Source organism: Musca domestica, unplaced genomic scaffold (assembly GCF_030504385.1).
Source record: "Musca domestica strain aabys unplaced genomic scaffold, Musca_domestica.polishedcontigs.V.1.1 44, whole genome shotgun sequence".
NCBI lineage: Eukaryota > Metazoa > Arthropoda > Insecta > Diptera > Muscidae > Musca > Musca domestica.
Window position 1 is genome coordinate 2,240,474 of NW_026712334.1, and position 23,634 is coordinate 2,264,107.

The following is a 23,634-nucleotide window of genomic DNA, read 5'->3' on the forward strand; positions in this document are numbered from 1 at the left end:
CTATGCGATATTCGAGATCTGAAGGTCTTCCATGCGCTATAGAAGACATCGAGGTCTTCTACGCGATACAGGAGACCAGGAGGTCTTCTATGCGATATAGAAGATATGCATGTCTTCTATGCGATGTAGGAGAAATGGAGGTTTTCTATGCGATTGAGAAGACTTGTAGATCTTCTATGCGATTGAGAAGACTTGTAGATCTTCTATGCGATAAAGAAGACCTGGAGGTCTTCTAAGCAATATAGAAGACCTCAATGGCGACATATAAGACCGGGAGGTCTTCTAGACCATATAGAAATCTGAAAATCTGCTATGCGATATAGAATAACTGGAAGTCCTTCATGCAATATAGAAGATCTGGTGGTCTTTATCTGCTACCGAAGAACTGGAGACATATTCCCTATATTCGTTACCGTTATTTTGGAGTCTATATAGTCATAGGTATGAACTTAAAATACTAAATTTTGAAATAATTCCGGTGAATAATGTCGCTAAAATTATAAAAAATGCAGAATATGATGAGTTAGACTTGCATATGCAATTACCTGTTATGAACTTCAAATACGAAATTTGAAACAGATCCGGTGAAGTTATAAAAAAAAACAGAATATAGAAAGATACCCTTATATAGGGGTTATACAATGACTTCGATTAACATATGCAATTATCTGTCGTAGAGTGTTGCACCCATTATGAACTTCAAATAAGAAATTTGAACAATTCCGGTGCATAATATCGCTTAAATCCTCAACATAACTGATATAGGGCGGTACGGTTATATGGGGGCTATACAAAGATCTTCTATGCGATTAAGAAGACCTGGAGGTCTTCTAAGCAATATAGAAGACCTCAATGGCGACACAGAAGACCGAGAGGTCTTCTAGACCATATAGAAATCTGAAAATCTGCTATGCGATATAGAACCGAAGAACTATAGGCAATTAATATTATGTATTTAAAATTACTTCGAAAGTCACCAAGGAAATATAATAATTTCCCTTGTTTTCTATGAACTTTTCATATATTTTGTTTTACACACTGACTTATTTCCACTTGCAATTGTGTAGAGAAATACATGCTTGTTCCGACTGTTTTTTTTTTTTTTTTTGGCTTGTCGTCTAGTTATAGTATTTTTGTATTTGTGTATTTTTACGATATCTGACAGCAATTGAAATTCCCCAAGCTCATGTCTGTGTACATTTGCATGCAAACGTTCAGATCGACTGTGCTTGTGTGTGTCTGTTGTTCTACATAATAAAGCTTTGCTTTGTTTATTTGATTTTCTTTTTGTGTGTTTATTTAAACAAAGAGAAAATCTTTGATATCTTTTGCATCGGAGAATAGAAAACAAATACAGTTATAACACGCAATGATAGTTTGAATGTCCATTCAATGAGATGAGTAAATGTTTAATAGTTGCTTTGAAAAATGTATTGTACTATGATGATATGCGCCACCATTTGATGTGTACTGCTAATTAAATGAAGGACACGTTTTTGTTTTCTACACAGAGTAAAAAAACTGAAACAAATTGTATGATCTACTATTCGTTCTGGAATTATTCTATCATCATTCGCGGTTAGAAATCATGCTTTGATATTTTCCATTGTCAAAGATATTAAAAATTCGCCGAGCTTAACAACGTTTTTCTTTATGGTAAATACACCACAAATTTGCCTGGCTTTAAATTTGTTATATGTCAAAAGTGATTATTTCATCATAGCATATCTCTGTCCATGTCTTTTTAAAAATTTGGATTTTCTCTTAGTGGCAACGTTGTAATTTCTGCTATAAAGAATTAATATCTTTTACACGTAAACTCCTTGTCAAGGTCAAGTTTCCAAATGCATTTTTCAGCATATATCTTAGGTCTTGATTTTGAAGAAAAGAGTTGGTGGTGTTTTATTCAGCTTCAGGGATTTTAATTCTATTAGCAAGACTAAAAGCTTCAAATTATAATTCATGATTAAAAAATACTAATACTAATTTCAATAGGGCTCGTCCTTGGGCCAAACAAAGAATGTAGAAAAATTTCATCTCAATCGGAAAATAAATATGACCTGCATTTTGTTCACAAAAATACATAGACAGAAAGACGGACGGAAATTCATAAATTGACTCCTCAATAGTAACTATGGGTCTATCTCGTTTCCTTCTCCATATTACAACGACATAATACCCTGACCACAGTGTGGTATAGAGTATAAAAACTCAATGATTTGCAAGCGATACGCATTTGTAAAATGATTGATGGTTATATAAAAATACCAATATGAAGGACAGTGAAACAAAACAGAAAACATATGGGAGCTGTTTAAACCAGTGTTGCCAAAAAGATAATAGTCATAACAAGTGGAAAAGTAGCAGGTTCGGCCAGGCCGGCCTTTTAATAAACTGTGATATGATGAAATAGAGCAATATGAAAGAGATCGACCGTAAAACAAAACAGGAAACACATGGGAGCTGTTTAAACCAGTGTTGCCAAAAAGATAATAGCTATAACAAGTTAAAAAGAAGTAAGTTCGGTCAGGCCGAAAACAAATTATAAATATACCGAGTATTGGGAGATAACGTCATATGGGGGCTATACGAAGACGTGGACCTGCATACAAAAATTTTTGTCATAGGCTGTAGCACCCATTACGAACTTCAAATACGAAATTTGAAATAATTCCTGTAAATATTGTCGCTAAAATCATCAAAATACCGAATGTCGGGACCTACCGTAATATGGGGGTTGTACGAAGACTTGGATTTGGAAGATAGACTGTAGTACCCTTTACGAACTTTAAATATGAAATTTGAAATAATTCTGGTAAATACTGTCGCTAAAATCATGAAAATACCGGATATCAGGAAGTATACGAAAACGTGGACCGACATGGCCCAGTTACGAACTTAACCCGCCTACTAGTAAACTATGCATGCATGCAAAAGTTTAGTCTTCTATCTCAATTCGTTCGAAAGATAGCGTGATTACAACAGACAGGCGGACATCGCTAGATCGTTTATAATTTTACGCCGATCCAAAATATATATACTTTGTAGGGTCTATTATAAATATTTCGAGGAGTTAAAAACGGAATGACAAAGTCCATAGAATCCGTTAATATTTGGTTACCGAATTCATACCCAATATTCCCTATATTCGTTACCGTTATTTTGGAGTCTATATGAAGACGTGGACCTACATAGTCAATTTTCTGTCATAGGCTGTAGTACCCAATATGAACTTAAAATACTATATTTTGAAATAATTCCGGTGAATAATGTGGTTAAAATTATAAAAAAATGCAGAATATAGGAAGATACTGTTATATGGGAGCTATACGATGACATAGACTTGCATATGCAATTAACTGTTATGAACTTCAAATACGAAATTTGAAACAGATCCGGTGAAGTTTAAAAAAAAAACAGAATATAGGAAGATACCCTTATATGGGGGCTATACGATGACTTCGACTTACATATGCAATTATTTGTCGTAGGGTGTTGCACCCATTAGAAACTTCAAATACGAAATTTGAACAATTCCGGTGAATAATATCGCTTAAATCCTCAAAATAACGAATATAGGGCGGTACGGTTATATGGGGGCTATACAAAGACCTGGACTCCCATATGCAATTTTTGGTCCCATTACGAACTTTAATACGATGTTTGAAACATATCAAGTCAATAATCATGCTAAAATATATGGGATTATACTATAATATGGGAGCTATACTATGACTTGGACTTGCATACGCAATTTTCTGTCATAGAGTGTAGTACCCATTAGGAAATTAAATACGAATTGTGAAACAATTCCGGTGAATAAAGTCACTAAAATCATCAAAATACCGGATATAAGGAGGTACTGTTATATATGGGGCTATACAAAGACGTGGACTTGCATAGCCAATTTTCCGTCACGGGCTGTAGTACCCATTACGAACTATCATTACGAAATTAGCATATAAAGAGACACAGTTATTTGGGGGCTATAACTATACGTGGACCTATATAGCCCATTTTCAATACCAAAATCTTGCAGACGAAACACATATCTGAGTGAAATGTTATCAACCTACTTCAATTCGTTCGGACGCTAGAATGATTTCCACAGTCGGACTGATGGACGGACGGTCATCGTCAAATCGGCATAGAATTTCAAACTGATCAAGTATACAGGGGCCTACATAGTCAATTTTCTGTCATAGGCTGTAGTATCCAATATGAACTTAAAATACTAAATTTTGAAATAATTCCGGTGAATAATGTCGCTAAAATTATAAAAAACTGCAAATTATGAAAAAACTGCAACTAGCTTCAGACTGCTGTCATTTCTAAGCCACTCGTACGACAGCTGTTAAAATTATTCCAGTGACAAGTCATTATGCAGTGGACGGAAGAAAGCAGCAACGTCAGCAGAAATGGTTCTAAAAGTAAAGAAACCCGCGTCGCAGTGACCGAAAAATGGCTCGTGAGCTGAACATATCGCAATATTCCATTTGGCAAATATTGAAAAATGAGCTCGGGGTAAAGCCATTGAAATTCCAAAAAGTGCAAGAACTTACACGTAATAGAAGGAAAATAGACCCAAAAGAGCTAAAGAGTTGCTTCGCTTGGCCGAAAGTGGTGAACTGCCGAATTTGGTTTTCTCCGATGAGAAAACATTCGTTGTCCAGCAGTTTGTAAACAGACAAAATGATCGTGTTTACTTGCCAAAGAGGTCAGCTGATAATGTGCACCTTTGGTTGTCCACCAGAACTCAAGCGCCGGCCATGATGATGGTGTGGGCCGCCATAACAGCCGATGTTCGCTCTCCGCTCGTATTAATCGACCGTGGCATCAGAATAAATGCGAATATATCGCGAAAAAATTCTGTGTATTAAAGTCTTGGAAACGTAAACAATTTTGCCGAAGACCTGGGACATTCCACCAGTACTCAGTACCATCGCACTCAGCACGCGCCTCGCAAGAATGGTTACAAAATGAGGTTCCTCGCTTCATTGGAGTATTCTGGAGTATTTTGGAAAGCAAGGTCGGCACTAAAATATACCAAAGTGTCGATCACCTCAAGCAAGCGCTATGCGGGAATGGGTCAAAATACCGCAGAGCAACATTCGGGCAGCGTGTGACGGTTTCATTGGCCGTTTGATAATTGGAGCCTAAGGTGACCAATTCGAATTCTAAAATTATTCTATAATTTGATGCCATTTCCGATATTGTTTGCTTTCATACAATAAAATTGAAAAAATGTAAAAATGTTGGAGTTTGATTTTGTTGCAGTTTTTTTATCTCACCCTGTATATAATTTGTGGGCTTTAAAATGTATATTTCCGTACTAGGGTCGAGGGTATTTAAAACACCCCTTTTATATTTTAAGGGGTCTCTAACGAAAACTTTTTGGTGTTTCGTATAGAATGAGAAATTCCCTTCTTCTACGGTAGAGTGTATAACACGAATTTGCATCTGTCTTTCTGGTTAAAAGTAAGAAGTTTAGTGTTTTTTTCAAATTTAATTTTCCTTATCTTTTGTGGTTTAATTGAATTAATATTATATTTCAATGTTTAATCAAGTTATTTATAACTTAAAATAATTCCCTTATTATCTTATCTTCTCTTCTCGATTACCATTTAATTTTACAAATATATATTCTATTTTGAGAACCTTTGAATGCAAAACATTTTCCCATTCCTTTTTCCTAAATATCATTCCTTTTCATGACAGCCACATCATTTATTAACATTTGCAAATGGAATTTTCTACCATATCAAAATATTTTTACATTGTTAGCGAATGCAAATTCTGTAACTGCATTTGACACATCTGTCAAGGTTCTCTCTCTCTCTTTCGCTCTGACTTACTTTTCTTAAAATATTTTAAGTCTTAAAGTAGGTGTTGAATAAAGGATCACCCATTAACTTTGAAATTGCAAACATCGTCCTCCAGTGTTAATTCCAGGCAATTTAATGTATAATTGAGAGCTAGCTGTCTGAGCTGTAGTTTAGGCCCCAGGTGCCGACGATGACCCCATTGCATATCCAATTATGGCTAATAAATAATGCTGCTGCAGGTGAAAACCCAGTGTGTGTATGGTTTTGGGTATGACTCACTGACACATCATCAGTGTCAAAAGCAGCAGTAGTAAATGTATATATGTATGTGTATATGATGGCAATGTGTCCGACAACGATGGACGCCATCATCATTTCATCAGTCTCCATGTCACTGCAACAGTTTGACAGCATTAACCTGGGGAATGCAACAACTGTTAACGTGACTGCTTCAACTGCCCAAGGGAATGATGATTACGATTACAACGATAGCTGCATATATGTTTGCCCACAACGCAGTAGTATGTTTGTAGGTATGTTGGTGATCATGTGGTCCGATGGTGGCAGCCCGCAGCCATTAGGTCGGAATACAAATGCCATCTTGACTTTTCACCGCAAACCACCACAAAAAATAAAGTCAACCTGCCAAACTTAGTGACCCATCTTCCAGGGTTTTTTGTCCTCATATACCATATACATACAAAAGGTATTCTGCAAGCATACCGCTCCACTCCTTTTCCACCTTATTCCATTTTAAGTCTTTTATTCACTCTTCCTTTTTTTTTTTTTTTTTTGTTCTTGAGATACAAATTTATCACAGCAATTGTCGTCGTGGCGATATTGTGGCCGTATTTGGAAAGCCCGTTATTGTTGTAGGAAAACTCATCGATGGCGAGGCTGTCACAATCGTTTGACGGGCCGTTGTTTCATACAGCGCCGCTATGCCACTCTCCCGATAGCCTTGATCTTTCGTGTGACTATTACGAGTTGAGTCCTCGATGTTGGTGTCGTTGTGACTATTGAAACTGGTACGTCTGGCTAGTAACAAATTACCCGTCGTACGATGGGTGGCATTGTAGGGCGGTGGGGGTGGTTGACGATATTCATAAGTACTACTGGTGTCGGTGGGGGTGGCCGTTGTTGTGGCACTGCAGACGGTGCGCTGCGGCATAAACATTGATTTCGAAGGACGCGTGGCACTGAGAATCTCACTAACTGGCGAAGTTCTTGTCAAGTTTAGAGAACTTGTGACAACGCCTGCACTCAGTTTCTCTTGACTTTTCTCCCTTTGTTTCCGGCTAATAGAGCCAAATCTATTCTGTAAATAATCTTGGGCACTGGCATTGTATTTGCTGCGACTATTGTTAGCACCTACACCGCCTTGGCTGGCCGGTGGTGGCAGCGTTGCCGACGTCATCGAGTTGCTGGAAGCAAATTGATGAAGTGGCTGTTGGTCTTCGTGGGAATTTATTGTCTTTGTGGTTGAGTTGGTGGTGGTTGAGCCGGGTGTAACCACAGGACTATACATAAAGTCCTGCTGTTGATTTTGATGTTGCATACTTTTGGTTTTCTGACTGGCATAGGATGGCAGTAAATCCGGTTGAAAGTCCACAGTCCCACTGCCATTTAATAAACCATCATTACTACGACTTAAGCTGTGATGCCCCGTTGTTCCTGTCACCACCGCCGCATTCGTTTCCGCTGGTGCTCGTCCATGTGGATATTTAATGGTAAGCAGATCTGCACCAAGGCAAAAAAAGGAAAAAAGGAAAATTTGTTGCTTAGTGTTTCATTGTTAACAAGGAGGAAAATATAAATATATTTCACATAAAGTAAAGGGAAATTCTAAAACTTTACTTGGCGAGAGTGAAGGGAAAAAAAAAAACAAATTGTAAGTCAGGAATTTGTTTGGCATCTGGCATGACCACAGAATCGGTTCATCATTTATAATGGTTTTACTTTCAGAGAAGTGCTTCTAGTTAGTTCTGTAAATTGTTTAATACAATATTAAGTAAATGAGATGTAATTTATTTAAACATCCTTTCTAATGTTGTTGTAAAAAGGGAATAATCGTCAGAAAATCTTAAAGTAAATACACTGGCATTAACGTATATATGTCATGGTCGAGTGCAGAAAACACTATATTTGGCGCATAGATACTTCATAAACTGTATTGGCTTAGCTGTAAATGAACGCAAAAATTCCGCTCATAACTCTTGTCCGAATTCCACAATCCTTTCTCGTTCAAAATTCGAATACTTTTAAATGACTAAAAATATTTTTATTATTATTTGCCTGACCAGATTTGGTATTATCTAAATTTCGACTCATGTTTCAATTTTTATAAAGTCATTTATTGTATTTTTTCATAGCGACTTTTTTTATACCCTACAACACTATGTGTTGGGGGTATTATAAGTTTGATTGGCCCAAAAATTATGTAACACCACGAAATATTGGTTTCCCACATAGGAAAGTACATATGGATCTTTCTATCTCGCCGAGCTGAGGCGATCTAGCTATGTATGTCCGTCCGTCCGTCTGTCCATGTTAATTTGTAATCACTCTACAGGTCGTAATTATGGCCCGATCTTCACGACCATAATATTTGTGTTAAATAAATGTCAAATTTTCTATTAAACCGCGAATATTTTTAATCCCAGCGAAATCACAAATAGACGAACAGGTCAATTCTGACCGTTATGTAGATACCAATAGCTAATATATCGGATATATTTGACAAATTTTGTCAATTCAGAATGCCTTCTTGGCATAAAACTATAAAATCTTAAAAAATCGCATAAATAGATGCTAATAATGATGTTAATATAGATTTTGTATTATTCTGTGACATATTTTTATTTTTTTTTTCATATTTTTTATCGCATGCGATTTTTATACCCTACAACACTATGTGTTGGGGGTATTATAAGTTTGATTGGGCCAAAAATTATGTAACACCACGAAATATTGGTTTCCCACATAGGAAAGTACATATGGATCTTCCTAGCTCGCCGAGCTGACTCGATCTAGCTATGTATGTCCGTCCGTCTGTCCGTCTGTCCATGTTAATTTGTAATCACTCTACAGGTCGCAATTATGGCCCGATCTTCACGAAATGTAGAAAGGAGGTGGGGTTAAGGTCAGAATAGAACCCTATTTCTTTTGGAGATGATCGCATAATATTTAGGGGTCGAAATGGACCAAAAACTGAAAAATTTGATTTTGCAGTTGCTCTATAGGTCGCAATTATGGACCAATCGACGCGTAAATTAGCATGGGGCTAGAGCTTCGGGCAGAAGCTTTCCAATTTTGATGGTCATCGGGATGGTTAGTGGGTGAAAAAGACTATACATTTATGTTAAATAAAAGTCAAATTTCCATTAAACCGCGAATATTTTTAGTCCCGGCGACCGTTACGTAGATACCGATAGTAAATATATCGGATATATATAGCGAAATATACATAATGTGTATATACAAAGGTTTGTATATTTTGACAAATTTTGCCAATTCAGAACGCTCTCTTAACATAAAAGAACAAAATCTAAAAAAATCGAATAAAAATAGGTCAAAAATGTTGTTAATATAGATTTTGTAGTATTTTGTGACATTTTTTTATTTTTTCATATTTTTTATCGCATGCGATTTTTTCAATTTGACTTATAATATTAAGGTATACAACACAGGTTTGGGATATTATATACAGATTGCAATTATCGTCCGATCTTTACAAAAAGGGTAGGGTTAGGCTCAGAAGGGCTAGGCCTATTGTTTTCAAAGATGTCCGCAGTATATTTAGGGGTTGAAATGGACCAACAACTAAAATATTCCTGATTTTGCAGCCGTTATAAAGGTCACAAATAGAAACTAATGGACACGAAATCTCGCATTTAGTTAGAGTTTAGGACAGCGGGTAGAATGAACCACTACTTTTGTCTGAAAAATACCAACATTATTTACAGGCGATAGCCGAAATACACAAAATGCGAACCTCTGCCTTTTTTTGCTGATTTCGTTGACGAATATAGCCAAATATCCTAGACAAGCAAATCGTATAGATGAGTCTAAATTTAGAGATACAGAGGGGCCTCTTGCTTTTGGAGATGATCGCACAATATTCAAAAACAGGGAGAATTTCCTAATCATACAATTGAAGCCAATCGACACGCTGGAGAAGAAAGTTAGGGACAGGGAAGAAGTTTAGCATTATGTATGACCATTGGATTATATTTATCTGTAAAATGGACCACTACAACTAACAGCACGACGAAGTTCGTAAATATTGGTTAAATGTCCCTGGTCAAAATGCTAGTAATATCTGGGCAGTGCTCCGTGACATAATTTTAAAAGCGAAATCTGCCAAAATGGATTTGGACATAAGGGGGCTTCTAACATATTGTAGTGTTGTAGGGTATCACATGGTCGGCCCCGCACTACTATAGCCTTTGCTTACTTGTTTCAATTTGACTTATAATATTTTGTAATATTTTTTCACGTTACAACACAGGTTGGGGTTTTTATATACAGATTGCAATTATCGTCCGATCATTACGAACATTTTCATAAGGGTAGGGTTAGACTTAGAATTGTTTGGCCTATTGTTTTCAAAGATGTCCGCAATATATTTATGGGTTAAAATGGACCAACAACTAAAAATGTTTCTGATTTCGCTGCCGTTATAAAAGTCACAAATAGAAACTAACGGACACGAAATCTCGCATGAAGTTAGAGTTGAGGACAGCGGGTAGAATGGACCACTAAATTTTGTGTGGAAAATTACCAAAAATACTTACAGGCGACATCCGAAATACACAAAAGGCGAACTTCTGGCTGTTTTTTGCTGATTTCGTTGACAAATATGGCGAAATATCGTAGATAAGCATATCATATAGATTAGTCTAAATTTGGAGATACAGAGGGGCCTCATACTTTCGCAAAATATTTTTTGGGGTTCAAATGAACCAAAAGCAGAAAAAACTCCTGATTACACAATTGAAGCCAATCGACACGTCTGAGAAGAGAGTTAAAGACAAAGAAGAAGTCTAGTATTTTGGATAACCATTGGATTATATTTAGCTGTAAAATGGACCACACAACTAAAAGCGCGACGGTGTGCGTAAATATTTGGCAAATGTCCCTGGTGACATAATTTCCAAAGCGAAATCTTTCAAAATGGATTTGGATATAAGGGGGCTTCTAACATATTGTAGTGTTGAAGGGTAACACATGGTCAGCCCCGCACGACTATAGCCTTTGCTTTGTTCGTGTTTACTTGCCAAAGAGGTCAGGTGAAAATGTGCACCTTTGGTTGGCCACCAGAACTCAAGCGCCGGCCATAGTAAAAGTGTCGCTCTCCGCTCGTATTAATCGACCGTGGCGTCAGAATAAATGCGGAATACTGTCGCGAAAATATTCTGGAGGGTATATTAAAGCCTTGGGCACGCAAACATTTTGGCAGTAGACCTTGGACATTCCAACAGTATCACCTGAATTTCGTCTAATTTAACCTTAGGCCTAAGAATCTTATTTTAATGAGGCGCATTTGAAATACACCTCCTGAAGCCATAGGACAAAGGAGATAATAAAGTCAGCGGTTATAAACGTTTATATGAGCTGAAACAGGACACTCTCGGCTGTGTTTTTGTAAAATATTTCTTTGGAACTAAAAATGGTCACGTTCCTACGACTCGTTCAAAGAGCACAAACAATTGAAACAAAATATTTTAAAGTGTTGGCATCGCGTGACAAACAAAACATTAATGGTAGGCTCTCTGAAGCTATTAGAAATTTAGAGTTTTTTGTTTGGTAGATAGGTTGGGCATTTAAAAGGAAAACAAATAATGGGGATTTTCTTTCTTATTTCAAAATAGTCTTGCTTATTCCCAAAATTATTTTTTCAATAAAAAAAAACAACTTTTATTTTTCTCTTTCCCTCGTGTTACTTGTTTACAACCATTTTGTTTGTAATTATTTTTACAGGCCTACTCTTTGTTATTGCGTTTAAAAACCCGCCCATAACGCATAATGGGATTATATTTCTGTTGGTCCGCAGTCCTTGCATCATTTTGTTCGGTGGGTCTTCTATCGTAATTATACTTCCATAGATCTTACGTTCATTTGTCATTAAACTTATTTTAATTCATTAATCAAAATTACAGATGCTTATCCAGTTCCGCTGGAATGCCATTGTTTGTTTAACAGCAGAGCGTGGTTAACGCGGCAAGCTAAAATAAATGAAAACGTTTACATAAATCCCTTATTTTTAGCTATTTATTATCGGATATTTATTATACGCTTGGTATGCCCTTTTATTTATTAGTGTATGTGTTATTTATTTGCGACCTGGGTTCGTGTCTTCTGGTTTTGTTTGTTTTTTTTTTTTTTTTCGCCAGATCCATTTATTTGTTTTTGAGGGGGTAAGGGCAATGTGTTCCATTTTATTCATTTTTGTCGTATTACATTATGGTCGTAAACAAAATTTATTACCATTAACTTTTATTAAATATCAGTGAAATGCGTTGATACCTATTTTTCTTTTGTATACACTGGTGGCCAAATCTAAAGCAACTGAAATTACAAGGAGAATGAATGCCCTGTAACTTTTTCAAAAATTAAGAAAATGAGTAAGTTTTTCTTGTTTTAAATTAGGTATTTTATTCACTTTTTAAAACCCTAAAACATAAAACCAAAATTCATTTTTATATAAAAAATAATGTTTGGTAAATTCAATTAACCCGATTTTGGCTTGGACAAAACAAAAGCAACTCTGTTGTACATTCATATAATCGCTGCAATTTCAGTTGTTTATATTTATCGCTTTTTGCTTCCTTCGACAATTTCGCTTGTCGTAAATCCTTTTTGAGAAGTTTTTTACAACAGTATGTGTTTTTCTTTTCGTTTTTTAAGTACTGCCCAAAAAAATTTTTAAAAATGGCTAGAAGCAAATACAGTACCTGTATAAAACAGCACATTATCAGTGACTATCAAAACAACATATCACAGAAAATGATTTCCGAGAAATATTTCATAAATATTTATGTGATTTCATAATTATTTCTGTATACTAAGTCGGTTTTTTGAAACTGGATCAGTAGTAACAGTCTATAACGGATGAAGGCCGTGAAAAACTTCAGCCCGTACTGATCCACAAATTGTGAGAGAAATAAAAAATAACTATTTAAGAGTTCAACTGGATTGGTGAGAGAGCAATCATTGGATATAAGCTCGAGATCAGTGCGTAGACGAGTAGTGGCAGCTGGTCTGGATGCCCGTAAGACATCAAAAAACCATTTATATCTGAAAAAATCAAAAAGGCTTTCGGAAACGATAATATTAAGTGGAATCAAGCTCAATGGAAAAAACATAGTTTCTGTGATGAGTCTACGTTTAATATTAAAGGCTCAGACGTCAAAAATTTTACGATGAGAAGACCAAAAAATGAAGGACTCCAGCCGCAGTGTTGCAAAGGTACAGTGAAGCATGAGGGAGGGTCAAAAATTGCGTGGCGCTGTTTTTCTTTCTATGGACTTGGGCCTATCCATAAAATGAAGGAAGTTGTGGATCGGTTTGTTAACAAAGATGTGTTGGACATCACGTTGTTCCCTTACGCCGAGTAAAATATTCGGCTGATTTGGGTGTTTCAGCATGACAATGATCCCAAACTTGTATCAAAACTTGTCAAATATTGGTTGCGGGAGTCAAAAATGCATGTTTTGTTATGGCCGGCACAATCACCTGACCTAAACTCCTTAGAAAACCTTTGGAGTATCGTAGATAGGAAGATCAAGAGAGATTCGGAAATAAATAAGCACAACATTTTCTAAAGAATTCGGGGTGCCTGGGAAAGCACACCCAAGGATCAAATTGAGCGTGTAATAGATTCAATGCCTCGTAGGTGTGCAGCTGCTATCAAAAATAATAGTTATGCTATCGACTACTAGCCAAAATTTGATTATTTTAAAATAAAAAATCAAAAAGTTGCTTTAGTTTTGACCAAGCAAAAATTGGGTCATTTTAGTTTTCCACATATTATTTTTCGTTCAAAATTATTTTTGTATTTTTATTTTTAGTTTCTTAAAAGTGAATTAAACCCCTCATTTAAAACTTAAAAAATAATTACGATTTGTTTATTTTTGTAAAAGTTACAGGACATTTATTGTCTTTGCGATTTAAGTTGCTTTAGTTTTGGCCACCAGTGTATGTGTGTGTGTGTGCAACCTGTGTGCGGTTGGCATGGTACCGTTTTCCTGCGCTCACAATTGCCGTAACAATTGCAAACATTTAAATCCCAACATCAATCAAGTTGAAAATGTCATGTGTGTCTGATAGGGAGTTCCTACTGTTCGCAGTATTGTTTTAAATATTCGCTCTTTAAGCAAACTCTCCGATTGTCATGGTCATGTCATGTCTGTTGGCATTTCCTCAATGTCCTCTTTGTTGTCTTTCTTACAGGCAGCTTGCGTTTAAAATAGGTAGTTAATTACTTCCTTCCGGTGAGTACTGAAACATAGCTCTGTGGTTGCTGGTTGCGTTCCAACGACAAAATTATTACAAAGCTAAGTGGAGTGAGGCTGATAAATGATTGTCGTGAAAACAGCTGCGTTTAAGTACATTGCCCTGCGTGCAAGCTTTTTTGGGGCGGACTACTTCGATCAACATATTTTGTTAATTATACATTTAAAATAGAGGACATTTCGTACTTTTGTGGCATCATTCTGCTGTATATGTTCTATAAATTAAGGCTTGGTGGTTTTGAATAATTATGATTGTACGAGGTAATCAGTGAAGTTTATTGAAGCTAATTACAAATCAAGAAAAGGGTTTCCGCAGGTTTCAAAGGATTTCCGCAGAAATGACCATATTCCTCGGAATCGCAGGTACCTTCTTTCTTTTTCATTACCTGGAAGACGGAGAAGGCACAGAGGGTAATGGATGTTTGAGGATAATGGGTGACTTACAATATTTTGAATATTTATTAATAATTAGCAAGTGCCCGCTACTTCATCATCGAAAAGGCCACCCTAAAATATTAGATTCGTATCAAGAGTTCGTGTTAGACCTTTTCTTAAAATGCACAATTTGTTCAGTTTGAAAAAATATTTATTTTAATCAAAACTTCATATATAGTACCAACTTTTCAGATTCTATATAATATTCAAGTTTTTCCTTATGCGGGAAGAACATTTTTACCATTTACGCTATTCCTTCACCCAATACAAAAAGTTCGTACAATTATCGCACGCATATCCAAAACCGGCTACACATCTCAAATTCAGGTATCTTAATACCAAATTTCAGGATTTCTTCTCTTCAATTTTCCACACTACCAATACTAGCACAATTAAAACAAGTAAAAAAATTAAGTTCAGCCGGGCCGAAATTTTAATACCTTCCACCATTGGGTAGAGAAAACATTTCATATAAAACTATCGGAATTCAAGCCTATTCTGCTTTAAATTACAAATACAGGGTTGCCCATATTCGACGGACCCTTGACTCTTTGGGCCCATTCCAATCGACGAAGCTTGTCCGCAGGCAAAATTCTTTGCGTCAATTGAATTTTGTACGGGAACAAATGCAAATCAATGCGAATAATCCATTGTAAAGTGGACCGAGCCATGCCCAACTGCTGAGAACGGCGTTTTTGGGATGTTTTTGGGGACCTCTCAACACTGGCTCGTACGGCAGGGATATTCTCAGCCGATCGCCTTGGTCGACTTTTATATGTCCTCTTCGGATTAGAAAGAGCCTTACCAGTCGAAAATTTTTCGTATAAACGCTAAATGGTGTTCTTAGAAGGCGCACTTCTCACATTTTTTAATGTTTTAAAAGCACGTTGAGTTTCACAATTGACTTCTTCTGTTGAATGTAAATTTCACTCGCGTGGCGTGTATTGATTCATGGTAAAAATCAGCTTGGACTGACGCTTCAAACGCGGTATGTCATTAAGCGATGTGACATCTCTGTCAAAAGTTATGGCGTTGCCAGATGGGTCCGTCGAATATGGGCAACCCTGTACCAGTACGACCGTTTGGATAATACTGTTAAACTTTTCAAAAAACCATAAAGTAGGCGTGTTGAAATAAGCCTAGGATTATCAAAATACCGATTATGGGTGGGTATTGTTACATATGCGCTATATTAAAACGTGGACCTAAATTTTCAATGTTCTGCCGCCGGAGCTAGAACCCATTATGAACTACAAATACCAATTTTTAGACAAATCCTTTCATCAAAATATCTAATATGTGGAGATACCGTTAGATTAAGATTATACAAAAACGTGGATATATGCATACAATGTTTCGCCACCGGAACTAGAACCCATTATGACCTGCAAATACCAATTTTTAGAAAACTCCGTGGAAAAATGTGGCAAAAATCACCAAAATACCAAATATCGGGAGACACCGTTATATGGCGGCTATGCCAAAACGTGGATCGATATACCTCATTTTCAATACCAACCATCTTTGACACAATACAAATTGTTCTGCCCAATTCGGAAACTCTACGTCAAATAATATTGGCTATATCGTGATTTCAACATACCGAAAGACGGACATCGTCAAATCGGCTTAGAAGTTTATGCTGATTATGAATATACGAGTATATGCTTTATGGGGTCTACGACAAATATTTAGGGATGTTACAAACGGAATGACCAAGTTAATATAACCTCCTTTTCAAGGTGGAGGCTATAAATTAGTATAATTATAGCACGCATATCTAAAACCTGTTCCTTCTCTCAACAAGAGAAACCAACATTAACATCTATATAGAATTTCAGGATTTCAGCTCTATTCCTTAACCCAATACCAAATTAAGTACTATTAAGTACTTTTGGTATAATTATAGAACCCATTTCCAAAACCACATTCATATATCCAGGCTACACATGAACAGCAACCTTAATACCAAATTACAAATTTCAAAGACTAAACACCCAATACCAAATTGTACTAAATAAAGTGCTGAATAATACTATAATTGGTATTGAATGAAGGGATAGGGCTGGAATCCTTAAATTTAATATTGACATCTCTGTTAATATCTGGAATTGTTATATGTAGATATTTTTAGATATGTGTACTATAATAGTACAAACATTACCAAATACTACAAAATTTGGTGTCGGATGAAAGAATACAGCTGAAATCTTAGATTTGATACAGATGTCACTGTGGGTGTCTGTTGTTAAGATGTGGAGGTGGTAGTGAAAATGTATACCATAACCAGTAAAGAAAGTCCTAAAATCAGGCGGGGCCGATTTTATGATACCCTACACCACTTTGCTAATTTAGTTGAGCTCTACTTAATAATTAAAACATACACGCTATGATTATAATTTAAAATTCAAAGGATTAAATATGCCGAAGTATTTGTATCTTTTAAATTCGGACTTGTATTGCCCATTTGGTGCACAATTAATTTGAAATCGGATAAAAATATATATGGGAACTATATCCAAATCTGAACCGATCTCGATAAAATTTGGCAAAGGTATTTCTGAGCTGTATTTGATATATTTCCCTGAATATCGTTGTTACGGAGTGCATATTACGGCTGTGGGTAACAAATACAATACATCGGATGAACAATATATATGGGAGCTATGACTATATCTGAACCGATCTTCACCAAACTTGGCATACTACCTTCTAGACTAAATTCAGTCGTATGTGCCAAATTCCATCCCATTTGGACAAATATTAGACGTTTAGTGCACAATAAATGGTAAATCGGACGAAGTTATATATGGGAGCTATATCCAAATCTGAATCGATCTCGATAAAATTTAGCAAATGTATTTCTGAGCTGTATTTGATATATTTCCCCAAATATTGCTATTACAGAGTGCATATTACGGCGGCGGTGGACAAAAATAATAAATCGGATGAACAATATATATGGGAGCTATAGCTATATCTGAACCGATTTCGATAAAATGGCATACTTATTTTCAGGCCTAATTTGGGTGTATATGCAAAATTCCATACAATTCTGGCTGATATTACACGTTTGGTGCACAATAAAAGGCAAATCGGACGAAGATATATATGGGAGCTATATCTAAATTGTTACCGATTATCTCCAATTTCAATAGGGTTCGTCCTTGGGTCAAACAAATGTTGTTTGCAAAATTTCATCTCAATCGGATAATAAATGCGACCTGCATTTTGTTCACAAGAATACATGGACAGACGGACTGACATGCATAAATCAACTCAGAAAGTGATTCTATGCAGATCATCAAAAGGAACTATGGGTCAATCTTGTTTCCTTTTGCCTGTTACAAACAAATGCACAAAGACATAATACCCTGGCCACCTTGTGGTGTAGGGTATAATTATTCGAAAAGTACCAAGTGGGACTTAATTAGGTATTGTGTGAAGGAATATTGCTTGAATCCTCAAATTTGATATTGTTCAAATCTGAGATTTAGATATACAGGTGATTTTGAAAATGCGTACTGTAATTGTACTAAATGGTTAAATTTTTAAATAGGGGAAATTACAGAACTGAACTTCTGAGATTTGATATTAAGGTCACTATTGGTACCTGAGGATGAGATATGGAGATTGTTTTGAAAATGCTTACTAAAATGGTTTGAACAGTACTAAATGCTACTAAATTTGGTATTGAATATAGGGATAGAGCTGGAATCCTGAAATTTGACATGGATGTCATTATTGTTGTCTGTAGTTGAAAAAAACCTTTCATATCCAAAAACGTCATTGTTTAACCCTTACACCAAATTAACTACTTTTCGTATAAATTATTGTATGGATTTCCAAATTCACCTACAAATCTAAACGCTACACACTCCATTACGAATAAATTTTTTGAACAACCAAAGAGCATTAAATTTTTGACATACCAAAATTTTTATTTATTATAAAACTCGGTGAACTCGGAATATAATTTTCAACTGAATGAACTACAGCCAATTGTATAGGTACAGGGTTGCCCATATTCGACGGACCTTTGAGCCCTTTGGGCCCATTCCAATCGACGAGGCTTGTCTGCAGGCAACATTCTTTGCGTCAATTGAATTTTGTACGGGAACAAATGCAAATCAATGCGAATAATCCATTGTAAAGTGGACCGAGCCATGCCCAACTGCTGAGAACGGCGTTTTTGGGATTTTCTTGGGGACCTCTCAACACTGGCTCGTACGGCAGCGATATTCTCGGCCGATCGCCTTGGTCGACTTTTATATGGCCTCTTCCGATTAGAAAGAGCCTTACCAGTCGAAAATGTTTCGTATAAACGCTTAATGGTGTTCTTAGGAAGCGCACCTCTCACATTTTTTAATGTTTTAAAAGCAAGTTGAGTTTTCACAATTGACTTCTTCTGTTGAATGTAAATTTCAGAGCGCTCGCGTGGCGTGTATTGGTTCATGGTAAAAATCTGCTTGGACTGACGCTTCAAACGCGGTATGTTATTAAGCGATGTGACATCTCTGTCAAATGTTATGGCGTTGCCAGATGGGTCCGTCGAATATGGGCAACCCTCTATTTATATATGGCCAAGCCAGTTGGTCATCTCCCGAAATGGTTTCGAAGTGCTTATCTGCAGTGAAGAATAAAAACAATTGATTTGACCGAACTTAACGTCACATTTGCTCCTTATTCGTTTGTATCCATCTCTCTAATTTAAGATTCAATTAAATGACTGTCTGTCTATCCGTTGAAAAACTGTTCCCTTTGACAGCAATTTCTTTTTCTTTTCAAATACATTCATTCCATTATTGAGAATAAAAAAATCAAAGCTTCTTGAAAAATAGCATTTTCACCCTAATATGAAAAGAAGAAAACCCGACAACCAATAATGAACAAGAAAAGCCTTTTTACTATTTTTTTTATTGACAAGCTATTAATTCAGTTTTTTTTATTCCGATTCCAAAGGATCTTTGCAATGCAGAGCTACTCTCTGTGTGACCATTTACAATAAAAAATACAAATAATAATGCTCGTACTCAAAGAGCACTGAATTTTGTTTCTATGAATGACCCATTTACACTTTGGGAGAAAAGAAAAATGAAAGAAACACGACATTTTGACCTGACACAACCACCCACACACACACCCCTACAGACAAAGCAGAACTTTTGCATAGAATCATAAATAATAAATGAAAAATGAGATTTCCTACTGTTTATTATGTTTGCTCACAATTTCATGCCACTTACCATCATTGTTGTGCTGCTCATAGTACTTTTTCTCCAATTGACCTAGTTGGACATCACAGCTTACTGCCTTCTTGCCAACGCCTCCAACACCGCCGCCGCCACCACCCCCACTAACGCTGATAGATTCCATCAAAGGTGAGTTGCCGGTACCCATGCTATCACCTCCATTTCCTCCTACACCTCCACCACCACCACCCCCACTGCCACCATTTTGTTTTAGCAGCTCTGTGTATTTGTCTTTAATTATGGAACTGCCCCCATTAATGGTTGTCTGCTGATGTTTTTTATATTTCAGGGTATCGCTGCTATTGCTGCCTCCATTATCAACCACCAGCCCATTGACAACACCCAACATGACGTCTGTATTACCAGCCACGGTCGTGGTACCATGATTGGCCACAACCGTGCCATGTGATGTCAGCGGATCATTGCCACTTAAGTCGAGATGGTGATGCCGATGATGCGCTGCCGTCGAGGCAATGAAACGTTTGTAGATGCAACAGGTAACCATGGCCAGGAACACGGACACACTCAAAAGACCCAAAGCCATTAACGAGATGACTGCAGCCAAATTGCCCTGCAACAGCTCGCGACCACTGGGCTTCTCCACGAGCAAAGTCATTTGAACGGAATCCTTACCACCGGCATTCTCGGCAATGCAAGTGTAGGTGCCCTCATCGGTTTTGTCCGCGCCCAATATGGTGAGCCGTGATATGTAAACATTGCGACCGAATTCCTTTTCCTTTGATTGGTCATCCTCAATGATTTGTATGAAAATTCGCTGCGGCTGCGGCTGCTGCAGCTGTGGTGTTGCCTGACCAGAACTAGTACTGCGATATATTTGCTTATTATAGTCCCAGGCAATGTGGGTATTGGCCGAGGCATGAACACGGCACACGAGGGTGACATTTTCCTTGGAGGTGGTGATGGAAGCTCCTTTGGCGGGAAAAATAATTCGTGGTTTGCATGCAAACGCTTCCGGCTGATCTTCTATCCAGAGCATGCCCCTCAGCTGGGCTGGATAATAACAGGCAGTGGGTGGTGTATAGAGATTTCGACGCAACACAAAATCACGAAATATTTGCAATTCACAGGTGCAATTCCAGGGATTGCCATCCAATGACAGGGCGGTCAAACGTTTGACATTTTCGAAACTTTCTTTGCGCAAGAAATTCAAGCGATTATTGTTCAAATAGATTTGTGAAAGCAGGGGAACATTTACGAAAACCTGGTTGGCAATTTTAACCAAGCGATTATCCTTTAGCTCGATTTTGTGAAGATATTTGAGATTTTGAAAAATGCCATCACCCAAGGCTTCCAGCAGATTGCCGTTGAGGACAATGGCTCGTACCTTAACTAAACGGGCAAAGAGGTTGGCCTGCAGCAGCTTCAGCAAATTATTGGACAAATCCAGTTCTATGAGTATTTCCAACTGGGTAAACGTCCGTGGATCGATGTGCTGCAGCGAGCTATTGCGTATATACAACTTGTGCAGATTCGTCAAATCGGCCGTTAGAAAGGCATTTTCCTCCAAATAAACGATGCGATTAAAGGATAAATCCAAAACCTGAACCTCGTTACTCAGATTTTCCGGTACCGAAGACAAGGTGAGATTTTTACAATCAGCCGTTTTCTTACCCGAATTCCACTTGCAATGGCAGTCACCACAGTCCATTAGCCAGTCGGCAGAGCTGAGAACGGGCATTTCACAGAGCAGTGTTAGCAGCAGTAATCTCCAAAACCAGGCCAGACTATAGTTGTGGTTGTAGTGACGCAAAAATGTTTTGGGAAATAGACGACTCTTGCTGCTGCTGCTGCCACCGGTTACGCTTGTTTGACGATTATGTGAAATGTCCTTAAAAGTATCCGTTTCCGTTTGCTCTGAAGACTTCGTTAATGTGGAAGTTGGAAGTAGAGTGGTGGTGGAGGTGTAGGTGGTTAGTGGTGGTGCTTGTGGCCTGGTCTTTTGCTCAAGTGTACTTCTAAGAAAAGCTAGTCTCCTTTCTCTTCCCTCCGAACCCGAGCTGCCAGATGCTTCAGCACTTGACGTGTTATTCTGATACTTGAGGTTTCTGGAACGTTGGTGAAATGTTTGTGGCTTCGTTTTCTTCTTCTTCTTGGGATTGCTTGTCGTTGTCGGCTGCTGCTGTTGCTGTTGTTGTCGCTTAAGCTGTTTTTTATTGCGCTTGTTTTTCATGTTTTTAAACTTGCGGCGCCTTTATCTCTTTCCTGCTGACATCAGTCACGTTGATGTTGATTTTGGCCACCGTTGCCTGCTCCGGAGTCGCTGCTGTGGCAGTTTGCTGAAACGTTTTAGCAATACGCTTCGTAATAATGCTGGTGGTCCTAATAACTCTGTTACACTTATTTCTCGCTGTCTTTGCATTAAAATAATTTGTTGCTTTTTTCCAAGCAAATGATAATGTTGTTTTTGAAGTTGTTATTGTTTTTGTGGCATATATATATATATACTTGTATATTTTTTTTTTTTTTTTGGTTAAATCGTTTCGTCTCCGTTGCAAATGTACTGTTGCTATTATTTTGTTAGCAAAATATTTTGTTTGTTTTGCCACAAGCCCGGTTGCACTTGACTTGTGGTAACGTTAAAGTTGGCACAGTGACAGCTGGTCAGAGTGGTACATTAAACCATGCTGAAAATAAATTAAAATGGAAAGGGTTAATAGATTATCCAGTTCTTTTTATTTCTTTTTATAGTTTAAAACAATTCATATTTTTATACCCTACAACACTATGTGTTATAAGTTTGATTGGGCCAGAAATTATGTAACACCACGAAATGTTGGTTTCCCACATAGGAAAGTATATACGGATCTTCCTATCTCGCCGAGCTGAGTCGATCTAGCTATGTATGTCCGTCCGTCAGTCCGTCTGTCCGTGTTAATTTGTAATCACTCTACAGGTCGCAATTATGGCCCGATCTTCACGAAATTTAGAATGGAGGTGGGGATAGAGCCAGAATAGAACCCTATTTCTTTTGGACATAATTGCATAATATTTAGGGGTTGAAATGGACCGAAAAATGAAAAAATTTCTGATTTTGCAGTTGCTCTATAGGGCCAATCGACGTGGAAGTTAGCATGCGGCTTGAGCTTAGGGCTGGGCAGAAGCCTTCCAATTTTGACGATCATCGGGCAATATTTAGTGGGTGAAAAAGGCCACAATATTTTTGTTAAATAAAAGTCAAATTTTCCATTAATCCGCGGATATTTTTAATCCCGGCGAAATCACAAATAGACGAACAGGTCAATTCTGACCGCTACGTAGATGCCGATATTGAATATATCGGTTATATGTAGCGAAATATATACAATGTGAATATACAAAGGAAAAGGATGTTAGTTAGAATGCATTTATCTCAAGAATGGCTGGACCGATTTTGACAAATTTTGTCAATTCAGAATGCCCTCTTGGCATAAAATCTAAAAAAATCGCAGAAAAATATGCCAATAATGATGTTAATATATATTTTGTAGTATTTTGTGAAATATTTTTTTTTTCATATTTTTTATCGCATGCGATTTTTTCAATTTGACTTTTAATATTTTGTAATATTTTTACCTTACAACACAGGTTGGAGATATTATATAAATA

General features: G+C 37.1%; 2 protein-coding genes across 4 annotated transcripts in view; both read right to left on the minus strand.

The window, feature by feature from the left end:
* LOC131804446 (uncharacterized) overlaps window positions 1-23,634 on the minus strand; it is a 593,503-nt gene that overhangs the window by 477,277 nt on the left and 92,592 nt on the right. The window lies entirely within an intron of this gene.
* Window positions 5,564-23,634, minus strand: part of LOC101887903 (uncharacterized) — a 226,669-nt gene continuing 208,598 nt past the window's right edge. For both annotated transcript variants that reach the window (XM_059127329.1, XM_059127328.1), the window contains exons 4-5: window positions 20,023-22,673; window positions 5,564-7,565 (exon numbers count right to left, since the gene is read on the minus strand). In XM_059127329.1, the coding sequence (XP_058983312.1) occupies window positions 6,640-7,565; window positions 20,023-22,219 (3,123 nt within the window). In that variant the 5' untranslated portion in view covers window positions 22,220-22,673 and the 3' untranslated portion in view covers window positions 5,564-6,639. The remainder of the gene's footprint in view (window positions 7,566-20,022; window positions 22,674-23,634) is intronic.